The sequence below is a fragment of the Myotis davidii genome, unplaced genomic scaffold (genome assembly GCF_000327345.1).
Source record: "Myotis davidii unplaced genomic scaffold, ASM32734v1 scaffold284, whole genome shotgun sequence".
Classification (NCBI taxonomy): domain Eukaryota; kingdom Metazoa; phylum Chordata; class Mammalia; order Chiroptera; family Vespertilionidae; genus Myotis; species Myotis davidii.
In genome coordinates, this window is record NW_006295261.1 from 701,940 (window position 1) to 722,318 (window position 20,379).

General features: G+C 39.3%; 1 protein-coding gene across 8 annotated transcripts in view; it reads left to right on the plus strand.

The window, feature by feature from the left end:
• SLC4A4 (solute carrier family 4 (sodium bicarbonate cotransporter), member 4) overlaps positions 1-20,379 on the plus strand; it is a 345,530-nt gene that overhangs the window by 229,228 nt on the left and 95,923 nt on the right. For all 8 annotated transcript variants that reach the window (XM_015567926.1, XM_015567925.1, XM_006769914.2 and 5 more), the window contains one exon: positions 15,192-15,349. In XM_015567926.1, the coding sequence (XP_015423412.1) occupies positions 15,192-15,349 (158 nt within the window). The remainder of the gene's footprint in view (positions 1-15,191; positions 15,350-20,379) is intronic.

The window sequence follows — 20,379 nt, forward strand, 5'->3', positions numbered from 1 at the left end:
AGGGCAGGGCTTTCCCCGGCTCGTGGGCTGATTTGGAGTGGAGCACATGGGCGGTGGAGTGTATTTTCTCAGTTCCTGCACGAGAAAAGCATTCTGTATTGGTGTTTGTCAAGCCCTTACCTTTCAACTCCCCCTTGGTTGCCTCAATTGCCGTAGATGATTCCACTCTTCCACCTCACTCCCCTTGAGCTTTTTGCTTTTATTTTTATTTTTTTATATTTTATTGATTTTTTACAGAGAGGAAGGGAAAGGGATAGAGAGTTAGAAACATCGATGAGAGAGAAACATCCATCAGCTGCCTCCTGCACACTCCCTACTGGGTTTTTGCCCGCAACCAAGGTACATGCCCTTGACCGGAATCGAACCTGGGACCCTTGAGTCCGCAGGTCGACGCTCTATCCACTGAGCCAAACCAGTTAGGGCGAGCTTTTTGCTTTTAAAGAGTGGTCTTTGTACTTTATTAACAACCCTTTTGGGATGTGTGTGAAAGGGAATGCACACAAAACATTTCCCTTAAACTATAATTTTCTCTTTTAAGTCACTAACTCCGTGATGCTAATTTTCAGGGTTTTTATTGTTTGTTTTGTCTCCATGTGGTTGTTCCTTCTGCAGCCCCTTCTCCCAGTGGCAGCTGTAGAGTTTGGAGGAGAAAGAAGAAAGGAACCCTATGTTGAGGATCTTTCTTTTTGGGGTGGCAGGGGGAGGACTGTAAACAGATGCTGCTTTTTAGATATTAATAGGTAGGGTGAGGGTTAGAAGTAAAACGTTTTCATTATGGTTTTTTTTTTTTTTTTGCTGCTGCAACAGTCATTCAGAGACATGGTATGTCATATGGGGGAATGCAGGTAAAATGGTGCCATTATTGCAAGGGATTATATTCATTTTGCAGTATAGCTCCCCTGAGCTACCCATGCAGTCTATCTGAATATTTCTGTAACCATCTCAAGTTAAAACTCATGCATCTATATGCTTGGTAGAATTAACTTACCTAGAGAGATACTCTACTTGGATGAGTATACATTTGTAAGTCTGCTAGAAACTGAGGAAAGAGATTCCTACCTGTAATTCAAAGAAGTGTATATCTGAACTAAATGTGGTGCCAATGTAACTTTATTCCTTTGAGAGAGAAACATTTTATTTTGCCACATCATCTGTTTTCTGTATATTCTAGAATTATATTAAAACTCTAACATGATAACAATCATTGTTACTGTTTATGGAATATTTACCATGCTATGTCAGATACTATATTAGGAACTTTTTGCATATTACCTGCAACATGTAAATGCACTATTATCAACCTTACTAGACTAAAGCAGCTAAATGCAGAAGGTAAGTAACTCTATGGTCTTCCTAGCAACTGTTGCTTAGGTTAAAATAGAGTGAAAACTCAGGGCACCGATATTTTTGGTGCTCAGCCGAATTAGCACTGGCACATCTGTTATTCAGCAGTATCTGTGAAACATTTGCTTTCGGTGTCAGGGAACACTGGGCCTTTGAAGAAATGCACTTTCAGTGCTGCTTGTATTTAGGCAGAGCATAAGGATGCCGTCGTACAGGTGTGGTCACACGGAAACCAGACATTTAATAAGCGTTTAGTGAACACTTATCACAAGGGGGTGCCTTTATAAGGCACTGGGGAAACAGAGTTGAATGATACATGCCTTCCTTTTATAGGATACTTAAGTACTTACCCTAGTATATAAAAGGTACTTATCCTAATATATAAAAACCCTGGGTCCGTCACATCCACAATGACAGGAGGCTGGACCTAACCTCTAGACTGCGCAGGCAGCAGGCCCTGGTGGGTGGGGACTTGTGGCAGTGGAGATAGGACTGGGGAGGCGGGGCTGGCACTCACACTCACTCACAACCACGCACACACAGACGCACACAGCGCCCACCAGCTCACAGCCTTTTTTCCCTTTCTTTCTCTCCCTCCCAGCTCATTCTTGGAGTCTCTCTCAGAATGAGGAAACAAAACAGACTGGCCCTGAAGAGGCCTGGATAGAAGGGAGGGCGGGCAGAGGGTGGAACTGCCCCCACTGGCCCCACCCCCTCCCAGCTGGGAAAGAGGAAGAGGGAGACAGGGAGGCAGGGAAGCCTGGAGGACTGCTGAGAAAAACAAAGAGAGACAGAGACTGGGCAAGATCAGGCTGGCAAGTGAGGTCAGTTGGGGGCGAGATCAGGTTGGCAGGGGAAGGCACTTAGGGGTGATCAGACAGGCAGAGGCAGTTGGGGGCAAGATTAGGCAGGCAGGGGAGAGCAGTCAGGGGCGATATTAGGCTGGCAGGGGAGAGCAGTTAGGGGCGATCAGGTAGGCAGGCAAAGAGGTTAGGGGTGATTAGGGAGGCAGGCAGAGTCAGTTAGGGATGATCAGGCAGGCAGGTGAGCAGTTAAGAGCCAGTGGTCCCAGAATGCGAGAGGGATGTCCGACCGCCAGTTTAGGCCTGCCACAGGGATTCCCACAGGGATTCCCCCAAGGGGTCCCCGATTGGAGAGGGTGCAGGCTGGGCTGAGGGAATCTCTCCCCCCCCCCCACATGCATGAATTTGTGCACTGGGTCACTAGTAGTTTAATAAGAGTCATAGCCGAGTCAATCAATGAATGCATCATAACTATAAGCTCAGAGGGAAGGCTAAGGTGCTGTTGTAGCACAAAGTCAGGGTAAGTAGAGGGAGTCAGGGTCAGGCATATTCTCCCAGTAATTCTTGGCTAAAGTTTGGAGGTATAATCTGTAATTAGTATTAAAGTGGAATCTAGGTAGGTGGCATTTCCCACCAAGTAATTAATATTAACACGTATTTCAAGTCTCTTTCCTTGATCCATAAAGCAGGTGCCCACCTTTACATATGAGTTCATGACACAATGGTGAAAGAAGAAAAAGAACTTAAAAAAATTTACCTAACTCACCTACCACTTAGAGTTTGCAGGTTCTTGATTTTCTTTAAATACTTTTTAAAGTGCTGTTCTCTTTATTTTGGTTTTCTGCTTTCCCTGATTCTCTGATGTATTTTATTTTATACAATTAAATACTGTTAAGTGCTTTAAAATATGGTCATTAAAAATTTTTAAGGTTATTTGTACAGAGCCCAAGCCAGTGTAGATGCTTAACATTGGGTTGTAGAAAAGCTTAAGAGATTTCAGGACAATGTCTTCTATACTTTGTAGGTAGTAAAATATATTCACAGCAATATCAGAGTCTCACAGTATAGTGAGGTAGACAGAGCATGAAAGGTTAGAATTTCCATCCTGGCTTGGTTAGTTAGCTGTATGAGTTTCATGAAGTTCCTTAGCTTTTTGAACTCTTATCCATAAGATGGTTTAATAATGTATTTGTCATAAACTTACTGTAAGAATTCAAATAAGATAGTAAATGTGAAGGCATTTTAAAAACTGTAAATACTTGCCCTGGACGGGTTGCTCCATTGGTTTAAGTGTCTTCCTGATACATCAAGGTTGTGGGTTTGATCCCAAGGTTGTGTGTTCGATCCCCTGTCAGGGCACATACAAGAAACAACCAATGAATGCATAAATAAGTGGAACAACAAATCGATGTTTCTCTCTACCCCTCTCTCTCTCTCTCTCTCTCTGTCTCTCTCTATCTCCATCTCCATCTCTATCTCTATATCTATCTTTCTTCCCTCCCTTCTCCTCTCCCTCCTCCTCTCCCTTTCTCTATCTCTACAACAAATAAATAAAATAAAATTTAAAAACTGTAAATAGCTATAAACAGTGACAGTATTATTTTTTAATGATATAAGACATGAGAAAATATGACTAGAGATTTTGACAAGTTGCATTTTAAACTAGGTCAGTACTTGAAATTTCATTTTATTTAGGAAATCAGAACTGATGGATTGTACTTAATGTTATATTTAGTTTAATAGCTATTTGTAAATGTGCTACTTTGTAGAATCATTTGCATTTGTGGTGGTAAGATGTCTATATTTGGAAGGAAAAATTAGAAAATCAAATGTTCACCCTCAGGGGACTATTTTCATTTTGAATTTAAAGATGAAATATGCGAAAGTAGGAGAGAAATTGAAAAATAAAAACATGTAACCACCAAGCCTTTTGGCCTCTTATCTTATTAAATGATTTTGTTTGCACACTTTCATATTTTATACACTCTGGAAATCTCAGAACTTATCATAAATGTTTGGTAAAATAGCATTATAAGTGATTGCCTAAATTTTGGATTCTGTAGGTAATCAAGCAATAGTTCCTCTTTTTAGGCCTCTTAGACATTGGGTTAATGGTTTTTAAATTTACCCATTGGAAATATTCTTCTAAATCACAACTTGGAGATAACCTACAGGGCAATCAGAACTCCATTAAAAACAAAACAAAAAATGTTTATAGTCACACCTAAAAATGCCCATCCCACAAATTAGCTGGAGGGATGAGTAGAGAATATCCTTGTTGCCCTGGTCGGTGTGGCTCAATTGGTTGGGTGTTGTCCCATGCACCAAAAGATTGATGGTTGGATTTCTAGTCAGGGCCCTTGCCCAGGCTGCGGGCTTTGTCTCTGGTAGGGGGCATTCAGGCGGCAGCTGATCGATGTTCCACTCTCACATCATGTTTCTCTTTCTCCCTCTTCCTTCTTTCCTCTCTCTCAAAATCAATGAAAGTATTTTAGACAAAGAATATCCTTATTTAACATAAAAGTTTTAAGATAATTCTTCTTACATGGTCTTCGATTAAAAAACAATACTGGGTTAAGCTCATAAAACAGCAGTCCTTATCTTTTCCCTTCTGCCATTTCCTAGTTCAGCCATCATACAATTTACACTAAAGAATAAGATTTAGGGATAGAATGCTGGGGTGTGTTTACGATGGTGTTTGTCCAGGCTATTCAGAAACACCCAAACCCTATCCTCTGCCCATTACTGTCTCTGAAGATCATCAGGGGAAATGTATACACAGAGAATCAAAGGAAACCTGTATTATTGGCTAAAGTTTTGGCTGCAAACCCCAAAGCAGAATCCTGAGGAACTAGGCAGAAGATCTGTCTCATCTTGATAGCTATAAAGAGCCTAGAAGCAAAGCAGGCTTCCTTATACTTGGAACTCAAGAGTAGGCTTCCTCTTTGTACAGTAAATTCCCTATTACAAAGCAAGATCAGAACAGAGCTTTCATTGAGAAGAACTATTTTCTCAGTGCCTGGAGAAAGGGAGGTGTAGGCTAATTGACTTAGAATTTGATTAAAAAAGATCAGTCCTTTTTTTTTCCTTAGCTGGGAACTACTGGAAAGTGGGGGGAGGATGGGAGATAGGGACAGTCTTTAATTAACCTTGGAAGCCATCTGTAGGTAGTGAACTGGTCTACAACTATCATACTCCAGGATCCCCAGAGTTTGAGACTGTAGGTTTGCTCCAAATAGATTCACATAGTTCTTGGTAGGTCAAATCTATTTCAAAATGATCCCAGGGATTAGTTTTTACAAGGTCCCTCGTGATGGCCTGTATCTTTATCCCAGCCCTGTTGGAGGCTAATTTTAACCTGAGGAAAGCATACTTGATTAGGTTATATTATATTTATGTTGAGTAGTGGTGGGATATTAGGGTGTGTATACCATTGGAAGAAAAAGGCAGGAATACATCATTTCAGACAGAGCACATTTAGGTGGTATATGCTGACATGCACTGTAGGAAGAGAGAAGGCAGTAGGGAGGTTTACTGTCTGTGTTGGAGAAACTAATAAGAAGGGAGGAGTGAGCCCACATTTTTAGGTATATTGCCTAGAATTTTACCTCTTTGTAAAGATCTCTTCTAATCTTTACAAAAGTTTGTAAAGTATTAGTTATCACCATGGAATATGGTTTTAGTTTTTCACTTTCCTTGATTTCTGTATGGGATTCTTGCCAAGGGAGTACTACATGTAAGCCAGATTTGCAATGAAATCATAGTTTATTTATTCAAAATCTCATTGTACTATAATTATTTTATTAAAGTAAACCATGCATGTGATTTACACACACACACACGTTTATATATATTAGAAATCTACTTGATGATTTTCCTCAATGTGAACACACCTGCATAATTGTCATTCAGATTAGAAATAGAACATGACCAGCATAGTATATTTATTTTCTATGTCATGATTGGGATTCATAGACTTAAGAGATATGTGTTATGACTGAGAAATATAGTTGAGCCTATGAAACAGACTCTGAGTCAACATATCCAACCAGCCACGCAGATGAAGATGTCAGATTTCTTTTTTAAAAAAAATATATTTTATTGAGTTTTTACAGAGAGGAAAGGAGAGAGATAGAGAGCCAGAAACATCGATGAGAGAGAAACATCGACCAGCTGCCTCCTGCACACTCCCCACTGGGGATGCGCCCGCAACCAAGGTACATGCCCTTGACCGGAATCGAACCTGGGACCTCTCAGTCCGCAGGCCGACGCCCTATCCACTGAGCCAAACCGGTTTCGGCCCGATTTCTTGTTTCCATTCACTTGTCTTGCTGTAAGAGAAAGTAGTCAGCTTGCTTCTTGCTTTCAAGGCACTGTACCTTTACATTAGAAAAAAGTCCCAATAAGTTTGCTAAACTTTAATCCATCAAATTGGTCACTTTTTCCAAGGTGTAGAGGAAGGGAGTAGGCAGAGGCAGAAATATCTTACTCATGGTGAGTGAAAGAACACTATTTTCTATCCTAATAGCTAATATTGTTTGCATATAGTAAACGAATAAATTCATACTCCAGAGAAATACTTTACTCAGATACTATTTGAGCTAAGCTTATTTCCCTCATTCTTTCAAATTACTTGAATCTTAAGTTTTCACAGCATATTCAATGCCATGTCTTAGGTACTGCTCAAGAGTCAGCCTTCATGAGATTAGTATGTAAGGTGACGGTATAATGGTTTTCATAGTCTAGGATAGTTTCAGAATGAAAAAAGGTAATATTAACAATTACACTAGGACAGTAAGGGTAAACTGGGACTGTCCATAGCAAACTGGTATGGTGACTCTACTTTACTAGTAACACAGGTATCTTTGCAATGGAAGGACATGGTACTAGGGCAGTGATGGCGAACCTTTTGAGCTCGGCGTGTCAGCATTTTGTAAAACCCTAACTTAACTCTGGTGCCATGTCACATATAGAAATTTTTTGATATTTGCAACCATAGTAAAACAAAGACTTATATTTTTGATATTTATTTTATATATTTAAATGCCATTTAACAAAGAAAAATCAACCAAAAAAATGAGTTCGCATGTCACCTGTGACACATGTGTCATAGGTTCGCCATCACTGAACTAGGGTGACCTGGAATGATTTTTGAGCTTATCAGATGAGTTTTGGGCGTTTTTTTTTGGATAGAATAAGAGCTGGCAACTTCCAAAGAGAATGGAAGGGGACAAAGTTGTATGAGTTCTCTGTAGATTTTGGAGATTAAATCCTTATTGGAAATATCATTGGCAAGAAGATAAGCAGAGGGGAAAGGATACCAATACAAAAGCCAGGAATAAGCTCTTTGCTCTGGAAAACAGGTGAATGTTAGCTTATGAACATGAGGCATTAGTCAGGGTCAATTGAAAATGAATACAGATTGGAAGACTAGAGTTATTCTTCTGGAGAAAAAAAGAATGCATGGAATGCAGTAACAGTAGGGGTAAGCTTTGTAAAAATAATGAGAAAGTATACTCAAATATAATACTTGTACTAAGGACAGCCTGTAGAATTGCCTTCTAATAAATCAGGTTCAGATGACCAACCATGAGTACTGGTTATAAAAAGACTGTATTACAGATATACTTATTATAACATGTGCTAATAACAGCAGAGAAAAAGGAGGTAGCATTTAAATACCTGCCTACTGACTGATATGATATTGTGGACCTACTCACCAGGTGATGCTGTAGGTCTGAGGGTGATGGTAAGGAGATTAGGAGGACCTGGGGTTAATCAAATGGTTAGCCCAGGAAATGGTTATTAACATTAAATAGCAGTTATAGAAAACCTAAAATATGCAAACTGCTTTCATAGAAGAGGACAGGAGAACTAAGATTGGAGTGGAGAATGGAAGATTTATCAATTAGCTACATATGATGCATATCACGTGTATATATGTAACTTTTCCATCATCACACAGAGTTACCATCCCAAGTAAGCTATCTATTCAGTCCTTCTGCTTCATCCATTTATATTCTCTAGTTTCTTAGTATGTATATACTGTGCTTACTGGGTTGTTAATAAACTACTCAGAAAGTAAGAAAGGTTATGCATTTATAAGGGTAAACATTTATGGCGGGGGGCAAGCCATTTACTTCTGGGTAATTATAGCAATACCTTACTGTGGAAGAAAGAATACAGGCTGGTCTAAAAGGGACCTGAAGTATACACATCGTACACGTCTGGATTCAGAGAGTTGGTAGTATTACCTGGTAAAGACTAAACAAAATACAGAATCACTGAACTAGTCTTAGTATCTCTTACCAATTGTAGCTGCACATGGCAGCCATTTGAAATCCATTTCTTTGAAATCAAGATTACCTAAGGGAATTTTTTCTTTCACTGTGTGTGTTCTCATAGTTGACCCTGCATAAAATCCAGCCTGAGTATCCCTTGGAGAATCAACTAATGATCTATAAGAAAGGAATGTCAAACTTTATCTTTGAAATTCAATCCAGATGAGTTTATTGGGTGATTTTCAACCTGATTTGAAGGCCTTTAGAGTCTGTTCTTGTTTTCATTATCTTTTATTGTTCTTGTAATTCTTGGGTTATTCTTCATCTTTTTGTTTAGTGTTTATACTTTTTTCTTACTGTTTTATTATTGTTTACAGTTTATTGTGTAAGTGCAGAACTGGTTTTCATACTTCAATCATTACTTTTTTTTTTTTACCGGATATTATTGGGGTATTTGGAAAAGACAACATATGAATGAATCAGTATTTAACGAGACCACCTTTACCAAAGAGATTCAGAGGAGAGCCTTTCTCGAACTGGTGTGACCTCACATTGAACAATATACCTTTCAAATGGTTTTTATGTTTTGTTTTTTCTTTCATTGTAGCTACTTCTATATTTTCTTCTCTCCATTGCACTGTAACTTCAGAAGAGCAGTGCCCACTACTAGCCTTGAATATTGTGGGCACACATACAGTTTAAAGAGAATTAAATGGAGTTGAGAGAGGGATTAAATGGTAGATGAGTAACTTTCTGTCCAATTTAGCATTTTCTATTCTGTTTTCATATCATAGTGTGTTTTATTTAATTCCTAGTGGGAGAGAAAACACTCAGGCGTATAGGCATATTCAAGACTCCAAGAAAGTCTGTAATATAGAAACTTATTCAATTTTATATAACCTGGATTTCCTAAAATTTGACAAATGTACTTTCATAAAGGGTCTGGACTCTTTAGTAAAAAGAAATCACCCCAAATTATTTAAAGTCCCAAGTGGAATTTTCTGACTTATGTAACTGGTATGACTTCTTGATGAGTTTACAGAATGAAGGAACTGCAGGACCTCAGGGCCAGGGACTGGGGACTCAGCAATCTTTCTTCTTCTTCTTTTTTTTCTCTCCTGCTTTTGTCTGTTTCATTTTGGGTGCTAACCTCATTCTCTCCTAATGTGCACAGTGCTGTGGCAGGCCCGTTAACATGGAGGGAGCAATACCAGGTGAAAGGGAGAGCGTTGATTTTTACATGCTCAAATATTGATTTTCCAAATGGTTTAGTCCCTACTTGGGTGGTGCATCCATCCTTTGGACCTATCACTTTTATCAGAGGCAGAGTTTATTAATATTGGCTATATCTAGGCCTTTTGTCCACTTGGGTGCCTGGGTGATGGTGGCATGTCCAGAACCTATGACCTTAAGAGAGGAGTTAGGAAAGCTTATTGGGAAGAACAGAAATAATAATCATCATTCAACAAATATTTATTGAATCTTTCTCCTTAGGCATCTCCTAGGCATTAAGGATATAACATTGAACATAATAGATGGATATGCTTTCATGGAGCTTAGATTCTAGCGGAAAAGCAGAAAATAAGGAAGATAAGTAAAACATATAACATGTTTGGCTGTGATAAGTACAAAGAAGAGAAAAAGAAAGCATGAGCGAAGAAAGCATTAACCTCTTTTTATGGGGAGAAAGAGGTTAAAAGTTTAATGTGTCCAGGGAAAGACTCACTGATATGATGGTGACTTGTACATAAAGATCTGAAGGCAAAGGAAGTGAGGGAGGGAGCTGTGCAGCAGGTGTAAAGGTCCGGAGGTAAGAGTATACCTGGTGTGTTTGAGGTAGGACATTGAGGCTAGAGTAGCAGGCGTAGGGAAGACGGAGTGAGTGGTAGGAAATAAGGTCAAGGAGCTGATGGTGACATTGCCTTCTCTCTTAGTGAAATGGGGACCAATAGAGAGAATTTTGAGCAGAAGAGAGACATGATCTGATTCCTGATTTGACGTCAGGCTACTTTGTTGAATAGACTGGGTATAAGGGCAGAAGCAGGTAATCCAGCCAGAAGGCCACTGCCATAATCCAGGAGAAGAATGAATGATTGTAATGTCGCCGAGGGTGGTGGCAGTGAGGTTGGTGAGAAATGGTCAGGTTCTGGATATACTTTCAACATAGATCCAACAAGATTTGCTGATAGAATGGACAGAGGGTGTGAGAGGGAGAAACATGTTGAAGATGACAGCAAGGTTTTGGCCTGAGTGATGGGAGAATGGAGTTGCCATTAACCAGATGAGGGGCATTGGAGGAAGAGCTAGTAGTTTGAAGGGACTATCAGGAGAACTCAGTTTTGCTTAAAATGCCTGTTAGATATCCAAATAGAGATGTTTTTAGGTCTGGGGTTCAGGGAAGATGTCCTGGCTAAAGGTATAAATTTATGAGACATTATCATATATGGGACTTAAAGACATGAGACCTTGGTGATCACCCAGAGTGTGTGTGTAGAAAGAAAAGAGCCATCTGAGGACTGACGTCTGGGGCACCTCAGGTACCACACATTGTTATTTTAGAACAGCTTTTCTGAGAACGCATGTGTTCTGCTAACACAGTTTGAGATACACTGATATAAAAGAACGTATCTTGACAATTTTTAGTTGCTTAGTGACAGAGCCAGACATAGTAGGTTCTAGAATAAGCCTTTAAAACCTCTCTAGCCCTGGCTTGTGTGGTTCAGTGGTTAGTGTTGGCCTGCACGCTGAAGGATTGTGGGTTCAGTTCCTGGTCAAGGACACGTACCTGAGTTGTAGGTTCGATCCCAGTCTGGTTTGGTGCATGCAGGAGGCAACCAATCAATGAGTCTCTCTCACATTGGTGTTTCTCTCTTTCTCTTTCCCCCCTCCCCCTCCCTCCTTTTCACTCTCTCTAAAAATCAGTGGAAAAATAATCTTGGATGAGGTTTAACAAAACAAACAAACAAACAAACAAACAAACACATCCTTTCTAATGTTCCTGGGCATTTGAAGTCCTTTTGGTCTGATTTTAGTGCTATAGAGCTCATTTCTTTCATTCAAAATATTTAGTACAGCTGAATTATGTGAAAAGCAGGTAGGTGTTCAGTACAAGGAGGGATAAACTGTTCTAACCCTCAAGAGACTTGAAGTATGATTCAGAAATGCGCACTCTGGAGTTCCCAAGAAAGTGGGCAGAGATGGCAGCAAGACTTGGGCTGAGCATTGAAGGATGTTTAGAAAAGGTAGAAATGAGAGAGTGTTTGGTCATGATTGTGGGATAAGTACATAAAATAGAAATGGAAATGATTAGACTACCTGCCTAACTAGAGCAAAGAGAGAATGCTGGAGAGAAGGGGGGATGAAATCTGATTATCACCAAACTTCGTGCCCAGTGTTGGTAATGGGAACTCTGGGAAGAGTGTGAGGAAGGCTACTCTAGCAATGACACTGTGTTCTGTGCTTGGGCCACTTGTCCATATCCCACCCTCCACTCTGTGTGAATAGAGAACAGTTCATTACTGGAACTTCTTTAGGCCATAATAATGTGTGTGTTTTTTTAATAACAATTTGATGTTTATAAAGACTCTTCCCATGGCTTCTCTTTTCATATCTGTACAATGTAAACATAATTTATTTTTAATATAAGCATTTCTTGGAGGATTAATGGTATAAGCTTTGGAAATATCCCTTACTGCTTAGAAGTAATCATATTTCTAACATCTAAAAATATATATTTTGCTTTTGATTTTTTAATTTTGGTTTCCATTAAAGTATAGTCCTAACTTTCTTGTTTTTGTTTGTTTGTTTTGTTTGTGTTGGTATTTTGGTTTTTTTTTTTTTGCGTCATAGCTTTCTTCTTATATAAAGTACCAAATTTAAGAAAAAAAATCCCATAAAAATACTACTGAGGGTAATGGAGTTTTAGGGATCAGTTTTCATTATATTTATTTTCCCTAATTAAGAACTATTTAAACAGAAATAGAAAGTAAAGTCTTACTGCTACCTTTTTATTAATGAGGAAAATTGGGCCATGTCTACCACTTCCTATCTCAGCAATAATCCAGGGCACAAAATACTAAGTGCACTGGTAACTTTAGACTTGAGAGGAGAGGCATTTATATTGATAATATATCACAAGTCTGCCTTTCATATGGTCCTGCAAAATTCTTATCTCTATCCTTCCGTGATTATTGAAATGTTTTCCTTGAGCTCTGGGAGGCATTTCCCACTCACTGAAGGATGCTTAAACAACCCTTTTCTAAGTGGGTGTTGGGAAGGGTAGGGAAGTAAGGAATAACACCTACAAGATGTAATTTCCTCAAAAAATTAAAAATGGCACTGCCATTTGACCCAGTGATTCCATTTCTAGGAATATATCCCAAGGATCCCAGAACACCAATCAGAAAGAATTTATGTACTCCTATGTTCATAACAGTGCTATTTGCAATAGCTAAGATCTGTAAGCAGTCCAAATGCCCGTCAATAGATGTGTGGGTAACAAAATTGTGGTACATTTACACAGTGGAATACTATGCAGCTGTAAAAATGAAGAATCTATTAGCCTTTGAGACAGCATGGAGGGCCCTGAAGAGTATTATGCTAAGCAATATAAGCCAATCAGAGAAAGACAAGTATCACATGATCTCACTTATATGTAGAATTCAATGAACAAAATAGATCCAGAGACATTAAAGTATGCACCAGACTGACAATTTCAGAGGAAGGCAGGAAGAGATTAACGAAAGAACTTATATGCATGTATGCATAATCCATGGACACAGACAATAGTGCAGTGAAGGCCTGGGGAAAGGTTGGGAATGGAATGGAAGCAGTAAAAAAGGGGCATCTGTAATACTTTCAACAATACAGATAAATTTAAAAAAGATAAGCTTTCAAAGTGACTGTCAAGCAACCTCCACTCTCCAAGAAAACCGCATCTGTACCATTGTACTCAAACTCCCACATGCTTCCCCCTCTTTCTCACCATCAGCTCACTTGTCTTTCACTGCAAAAATGTGAGTCTTCAGAAACCTCATCTTCACCCTCCAGATCTCCCTAATACCCCCCTCTGTACCGATATACTAGTCTGCTTTCCCTAATGAGGATTGATAAACTCTGTGTTCCTATCTGAAATAATCCCTCTACTTGTGATGTGGATGGTCTCTTCTCAAGAGTTCAGGGTTGCTTGAGTGGCTTTTGAAGTTATCCTCTATCTCCACAGCAATAATCTGTCTCTACTACATCATTCTCATTAACATTTACTAGTGTTATCATATTTCCCACTTAAAAAATCCCCTTATTTTATGCCTTCTTTCACCTGTCTGCCTATTATTTGGCTTTTCTTGGTAGCAACATTTCTCAAAATAATTAATGTGTACTCCAGGTCTCCATTTCTTCACCTCTCATTCTTTCCTGGGCTCCCTGATGTCCACTGTAATAGCTCTTGTCAAGGTCACCCAGCACCTCCATCTTGCCAAATTCATCGGGTCCATTCTTAGTTCTGATCGTATTTGAGCTTTCAGCAGCCTTTGACTCAGCTTGATATGCTTTCCTTATTGAGCCCTTCCTTCACCTGACTGTTAAGCCCTGGCTTTCCTCCTACCTCACTGGCAGCTCTTCTCCAGTGTCCTCTGCCAATAACTCCTCCCATTCCTATAAAAGGTAGGGTGGCCCAGGATTTAGATCTTTTCCTTCTTCTCTATCTACACTCACACCCAAACTTGTGTGATCTTGTCGTGTGGTTGTAAGCATTGTTTATATGGTGATATCTCTGAAATGTAGTCTTTCTACCCTACCTTTTCACTTGGGCTCTTATTAGGCAAGTCCCACTTAAAACACCCAGAACTCCTGACTGTGGCCTTCAAGGTCCTTACCATCTGGTCCCTCCCCCACCCCCTTACCTATGCAACTCCATTTGTTGCTATTTTTACCCCCATTATTTCTTCAGCTGCCATCACACTTGCCTTATTATTTTCTCTTTCCCATCCCAGAGGCTTTGCACTTGCTGTTCTCTTACCTGGAATGTTCTTTGCCTAGATCAGTGATGGAGAACCTTTTGAGCTCAGCATGTCAGCATTTTGAAAAACCCTAACTTAACTCTGGTGCCGTGTCACATATAGAAATTTTTTGATATTTGCAATCATAGTAAAACAAAGATTTATATTTTAATATTTATTTTATATATTTAAATGCCATTGAACAAAGAAAAATCAACCAAAAAAATGAGTTCAGGTGTCACCTCTGACACGCGTGTCATAGGTCCGCCATCACTGGCCTACATCTTTGCATGGCTTGTTCCCTGACTCCAGCATCAAATGTATTTCTTCAGCAGCCTTTCCTGACCACCCTACCTAATGTACCCTTTTACTGGTTTTATGTCTTTTTTTCTTAGCACTTATCATGACTTCAAATCATATTTTATTCCTCCCCTGCTGGACTATGAATCCAAGCAGGACATGTGATTAGTTGATCCTTAAAACTGTATTCCTAGGGCTTAGATCAGTGCCTGGCCCCTTCTAGACTCTCAACACATGGTTATTGAGTGAGTGAATCAATAAAGGAATTGTGTTATATGTAAGTCATGTGATTATACCTTCAGTATTTTTTAATCCAATGTACAGAGAAATGTTTAATAGAATGGTTAAACATAATAGGAAAATGGCTGTAGCTAGGTCCTGTTGCATATAAAGGAATTCCCTCGAATCATATATGAACTATTTCTTCTTGTCCCCTCTTCTGCGTTTTCTTGACTCTTCCCACGCAGCTGAAGAACAAGTTCATGAAAAAACTGCCCCGTGATGCAGAAGCCTCCAACGTGCTTGTCGGGGAGGTCGACTTCTTGGATGCGCCTTTCGTTGCCTTTGTTCGGCTGCAGCAGGCAGTCATGCTGGGTGCCCTGACTGAGGTCCCTGTGCCCACCAGGTAAGCTGATCCCTGACCTGCTGGGGCCTACAGTGTGGTTATAGGAAAGCCTCCCCTTTCAGGCTAGAGAATCAATAGACTGAGGATACATCCAGAGAGAGCATATTGGATAGATTTAATATGAAATAATGGTTTAATCTGACTTTTATACCATCATATGACTAGGCACTTATATAGTACTAATCTTAATAACCAAACAATTTCTTGGACCATGTACTGGTTTTCTTCTTATGGATTAGCCTACTTAATCCTCACAATAATATTTTTTAATTATAAACTGTAGGTATATGGATTTAAAACTGAGTCTGAAAGTTTAAGTAACTTGTCCAAACACATACAGATGATAATTGGTTCAGAGGTCAGAGTTGCTTTCATTTGTTCTATTTTTTATCAGAAAATTAATAGTGTGCGCGTGTGCGCACACACACACACACACACATATATGTGTGTGTGTGTATGTGTGTATATACATATACACAGACATGTAAAAATTATAAAGCTGTACCCTTAAATTTGCACACTTTACTGTTATGAATTATGTTGCATAAATTTTTATTTTAAAAAGATGCATATTATTGTTATTATAATCATGTATTTAATATACTGCATGGTATCTTCAAAGTCATCCTGTTTATTTCCCTCTGCAACTGCTCTAATAGAGTTAGGAAGCTTGACTTAAGGAATGCAATAGGTGAATAGGAATTAATGCTTCTCTTAAACTTGTGCTGATAAGAGTTTGAAGAGAAGCTTGTAATCTTCAAATTGATGTCTGAAAATTATCACATGAATAGCAACTTTTCAATGTGTGTGTGTGTGTGTGTGTGTGTGTGTGTGTGTGTGTGTTTCCTGGGCCCCAGCGCAAGGACAGGTGACATCTCTCTTCTTTAGGTTTCCCAGGTGAGGAGGAAGGGCTATGGATCCTTCTTAGTGATCTCAGATGGTCTGAGCATGATCCACGGACAATGACTAGGGGCTCAAGGTTAGTTTTGAACCAAGTTGACAGGAAAATTAGGAGAACATTCCTTTTACAGCCTCCCAAAGCATAGATTACAGGACATTCTTTCTCGTCATACATATATATTTTTCTCATTTTTATATTTCTTAGACCTTTCAAATGGGAATAATACCTGACATTAGTAGGCAATAATTGGAGAAATAGCTGAGGAAAGGAGATGACCATTGCTTATTCAATTAATGGGATTTTCATGATTTATGCTTTCTGTAACTTAGCTTTTGGCTTGAAAACACACCAGCAGAGCCTTAAAGTTCTATCAGAGCAATCACCTGGTAAAAGCTGGCTGACTCAGACCATGGCTGAAGGCCAGCTCGCGTGTCCCTATGGTTTTATTTATGTATTTTTGGACAAACTTTACTGGAGCTCAAAAGAAAAAAAAAGCCAAGAAGTGTTAAGTTGCTCTTGCTTTTTCATTTCTGTTATTTTTCTTTAAAAGCTACAAATAAAAAATATTTCCAAAGGCTTTTTATTTAACAGTAGTATGAGTTTATGGAGCAGCAAATTGTGACCATTTTTGTGTTTTCTTATCATCTGCTTCTGCCTGTCTCGTTCTTTTCCTCTGTACTGGAGCGTGGCAGGAGTCTAGAGGTGAAATACAGCATCATTTGAATGAACAAAAGGAGCCCAGTAATTCAAGGGAATGTAATTCAATAATGTCATCAAACTATTTCAGGGCAATAAACTGAACAATCCTAAAATGTTAACATTTTCCCAGGAAATAGATTTATTCATTTGCTATCCCCTGAACCAGTACAAGCTGGAATCACAGAATAGGGGGTCTCATTCGCTTTTGGTGTGTATGAGTAATGTGGGGCCACTGACAATGGCTGCATCCTGTGAAATCCAGTCAAGGTAATCCCACGAGGAATGTGGCTGTCATGTGTGGGATGGCCTCTGCACCAGACATGTGCTCTCACATGCACGCCGCCCTGTTGTACTGCAGGGAGACCCAGAAAGCCTGGTTTGGGGCACATCTTGTCATGATCATTTTTCCATTTGAAGAAAAGTTATGCTCTTATGCTTATTATTTTTATTACTGTGCACCTTTTAGGAAGTGTAACTCTAAGAGTTTCCTTGTGTGGAGTTCACCAGTTATTTGGTTGATCTATTTTAGCTTTCTGTTTGTAGCTGGACTACTACTAGCTGAGTGATGTGATCTACTTAGGGGCCCTTCTTGCCATCCATGTGAAAGCAAACAATTTTTTTTTTTTTTTAGTTTTGGTCACTTGGTTGTATACGTTTACGATTTTCCTAGCATCTTGCACACACTTTGCTCACTGTCATCTCTATTCATAGAGGCTGCTCCTCACTCACATTCATGGGCTCTGTGGGGGATAACTATTATTATTCCCACTTTATAGTTGAAAGATAGAGGCAAAAGGAAGATCCACTGTCAATGCTAGAAATTGGACTGCAGATTTCTGACTCTAAGGCTAGGGTTTTAGGGAGAATCTAAGGAGATATCTATAATGGACTGAAATAAAATACTTTAGGGTGTTCCCCTGAAAATTAATAAAAGTCCTTGAGCAGTTTGTCCTTTCTGACCTTGATTTTCATATCTAAGGCAAATTCAGTGAGTTGTACTCCCTAGAATGTTTACCTCTTTAGTTTCACTGTAAGTCAATATATATTTTATGTTATAAATTATTAATTACCTAAAAAAAGTAGTTTACACTTAATTGTTAAAAACCATAAAATATCCTATTAGAGGTCTTGGGATGGAGGTCCCACTAGTTCAATTCTGTCTAGTCCAACAACCCAATGCTACTGCTGTTTACATGAGTCATGTGGTTGGTGAGGTTAGTTTGTGGTCCTCATGAGTGTATTGTGGAAGCTACAGTGCAGCCACATTTTCCAAAGCTGCTAAATATGAATAATGGGTTATTTGGTTCACTGTTGTTTTGAGAGAAGGGAGTAAAGGATTGGTAAAAGCTGAGTTTATTCTAGAAATAGCTCTGATATATCAGGAAGGAGAGGGTGCACATCCTTTTTAAAAAGATTGAGTGGTTTAGGAAGGCTGGCTCTTTTTCTGATATTATGCTCTGTTTCTGGCTATAATTATTTTGTGAATGTGAGTGTAGTCCATTGGTTCCGGACACAGATCATCTGGCACTTGTTTTTGTTGTGGAAAATGCTACAGGCATCCTCCTCCCCAGGCACAGTGAGTTATAGGAAAACGCTCACAGGAGTAGAAGTGCCTCGTGAAGATCCAGAGACGACGAGGCACAGTTAAAAATTAGAACTATGACTTATTTCTCGTTATGAGTGAATCAAAATAACTCAGTAACATAAATTAATCTTCCCCCCACCCCAAACTGTCAACGTGGTCTGTGCCCTTCCAGCCACACAAATGTGATGTTTACTTGAATTTGTTAATAAAGAAAAAAGCTTCTGGTTAAAAATAACATCTGTCCATTGACAAAAACCAGCTTGGGTCATGAAAGGAGTTTTCAGTACATTATAAAAGCTGAGCTTGGCAAGATGTGCTTCTGTCATAAAAGTTGTAACAGCTTTCACTTCTTTGAGGTTAAAGGGGAAAGAACATCTTTCAAGCAGAAGGAACTTGAACTTGATGAGTGGTTCTGTTAGTTTTCTTTTTTTTAAATCTTTCATCCCCATTTTGACAATACAGCCCAAATTAGACACTTCTGAAGGGTCTCATTCCTGCAGATGAAATTCTCAGCCTGAGGGGATATTTTCTGCTACTGATAGATGGTCAGATTTTCTCTTTTTCTCTATAGCATTTGAAGGAGATGGATTTATTGAATGATTCCTGACTGGAGTAATGTGAAAATTTAACTGATATATAGCATGTTATTTCTATTTAGTACTTGGTGACTTTTCATACACTGAGTGGCCAGATTATTATGACCACCTGATGTTTATAGGCAAATTAACTATAATTTCACGCTGAAGTTGCTAGAGGGCCAGACAATTATAAGTAGGGAAGCAGCTTGTTTACCACAACAGGAGAAGTGATTTTTTTCCTGAAGATATGGATAAACAACGCAATTTAACAGCCTTTGAACATGGGATATATATTATTATGAGTGGCCAGATTATTATGACCACCCCATCAGTGCTTCGTTGGGCCACCTTTTGCCTTCAATACTGCAATGATTCTTCTTGGCACTGACTCCACGAGATGTTGAAAGGTGATGCGAGGAATCTGACACCATGTCTGATGAATGCATTGCCCAGTTCTGTGAGATTTGATGGTTGTGGAACCAGCTGCCTGATGGCTCTTTTAACTTCGTCCCACAAATGCTCAATTGGATTGAGATCTGGTGATTGTGGGGGCCGCCTAAGCAAGGTAACGTCTCCCTCATGTTCTTGAAACCACTCCTGAACAATACTAGCACTGTGGCATGGCACATTGTCTTGTTGGAAGAAGCCATCTCCATTGGGATATGCCATCACCATAACATGCCAGGAAAACATGTCCCAAACCATAACACTGCCCTCACTAGCTTGAAGGGTTGTACTCATGCATGTGGGGTGCATGCTTTCATGCTGTTTCCACCAAATTCTCACTCTGCCATCTGCATGATGCAACTGGAAACGTGATTCATTGGACCACATGACTTTTTTCCAATGCTCGCCTGTACAATCCTTGTATTCCTGTGCGAATTCCTGAAACAGACTCATAGATACAGAAAACATGTCGACATGTCTGAAGTTTTACCTTGGTAACTGCAGACAGCAAAGGTATTCGAACAGGTCTTCGGCTTCCATATCCCATACAATGCAGTGTACAGCTAATTTGCCTACAAACGTCAGGTGGTCATAATAATCTGGCCACTCACGTTCAAATATATCCCACATTCAAAGGCTATTAAATCATGTTGTTTACACATATCTTCAGAAAAAAACTTCTATTGTTGTGGTAAACAAGCTGCTTCCCTATTTATAATGGTCTGGCCCTCTAGCAACTTCAGCGTGAAATTATAGCTAATTTGCCTACAAACATCAGGTGGTCATAATAATCTGGCCACTCAGTGTATATTTTTTAAAT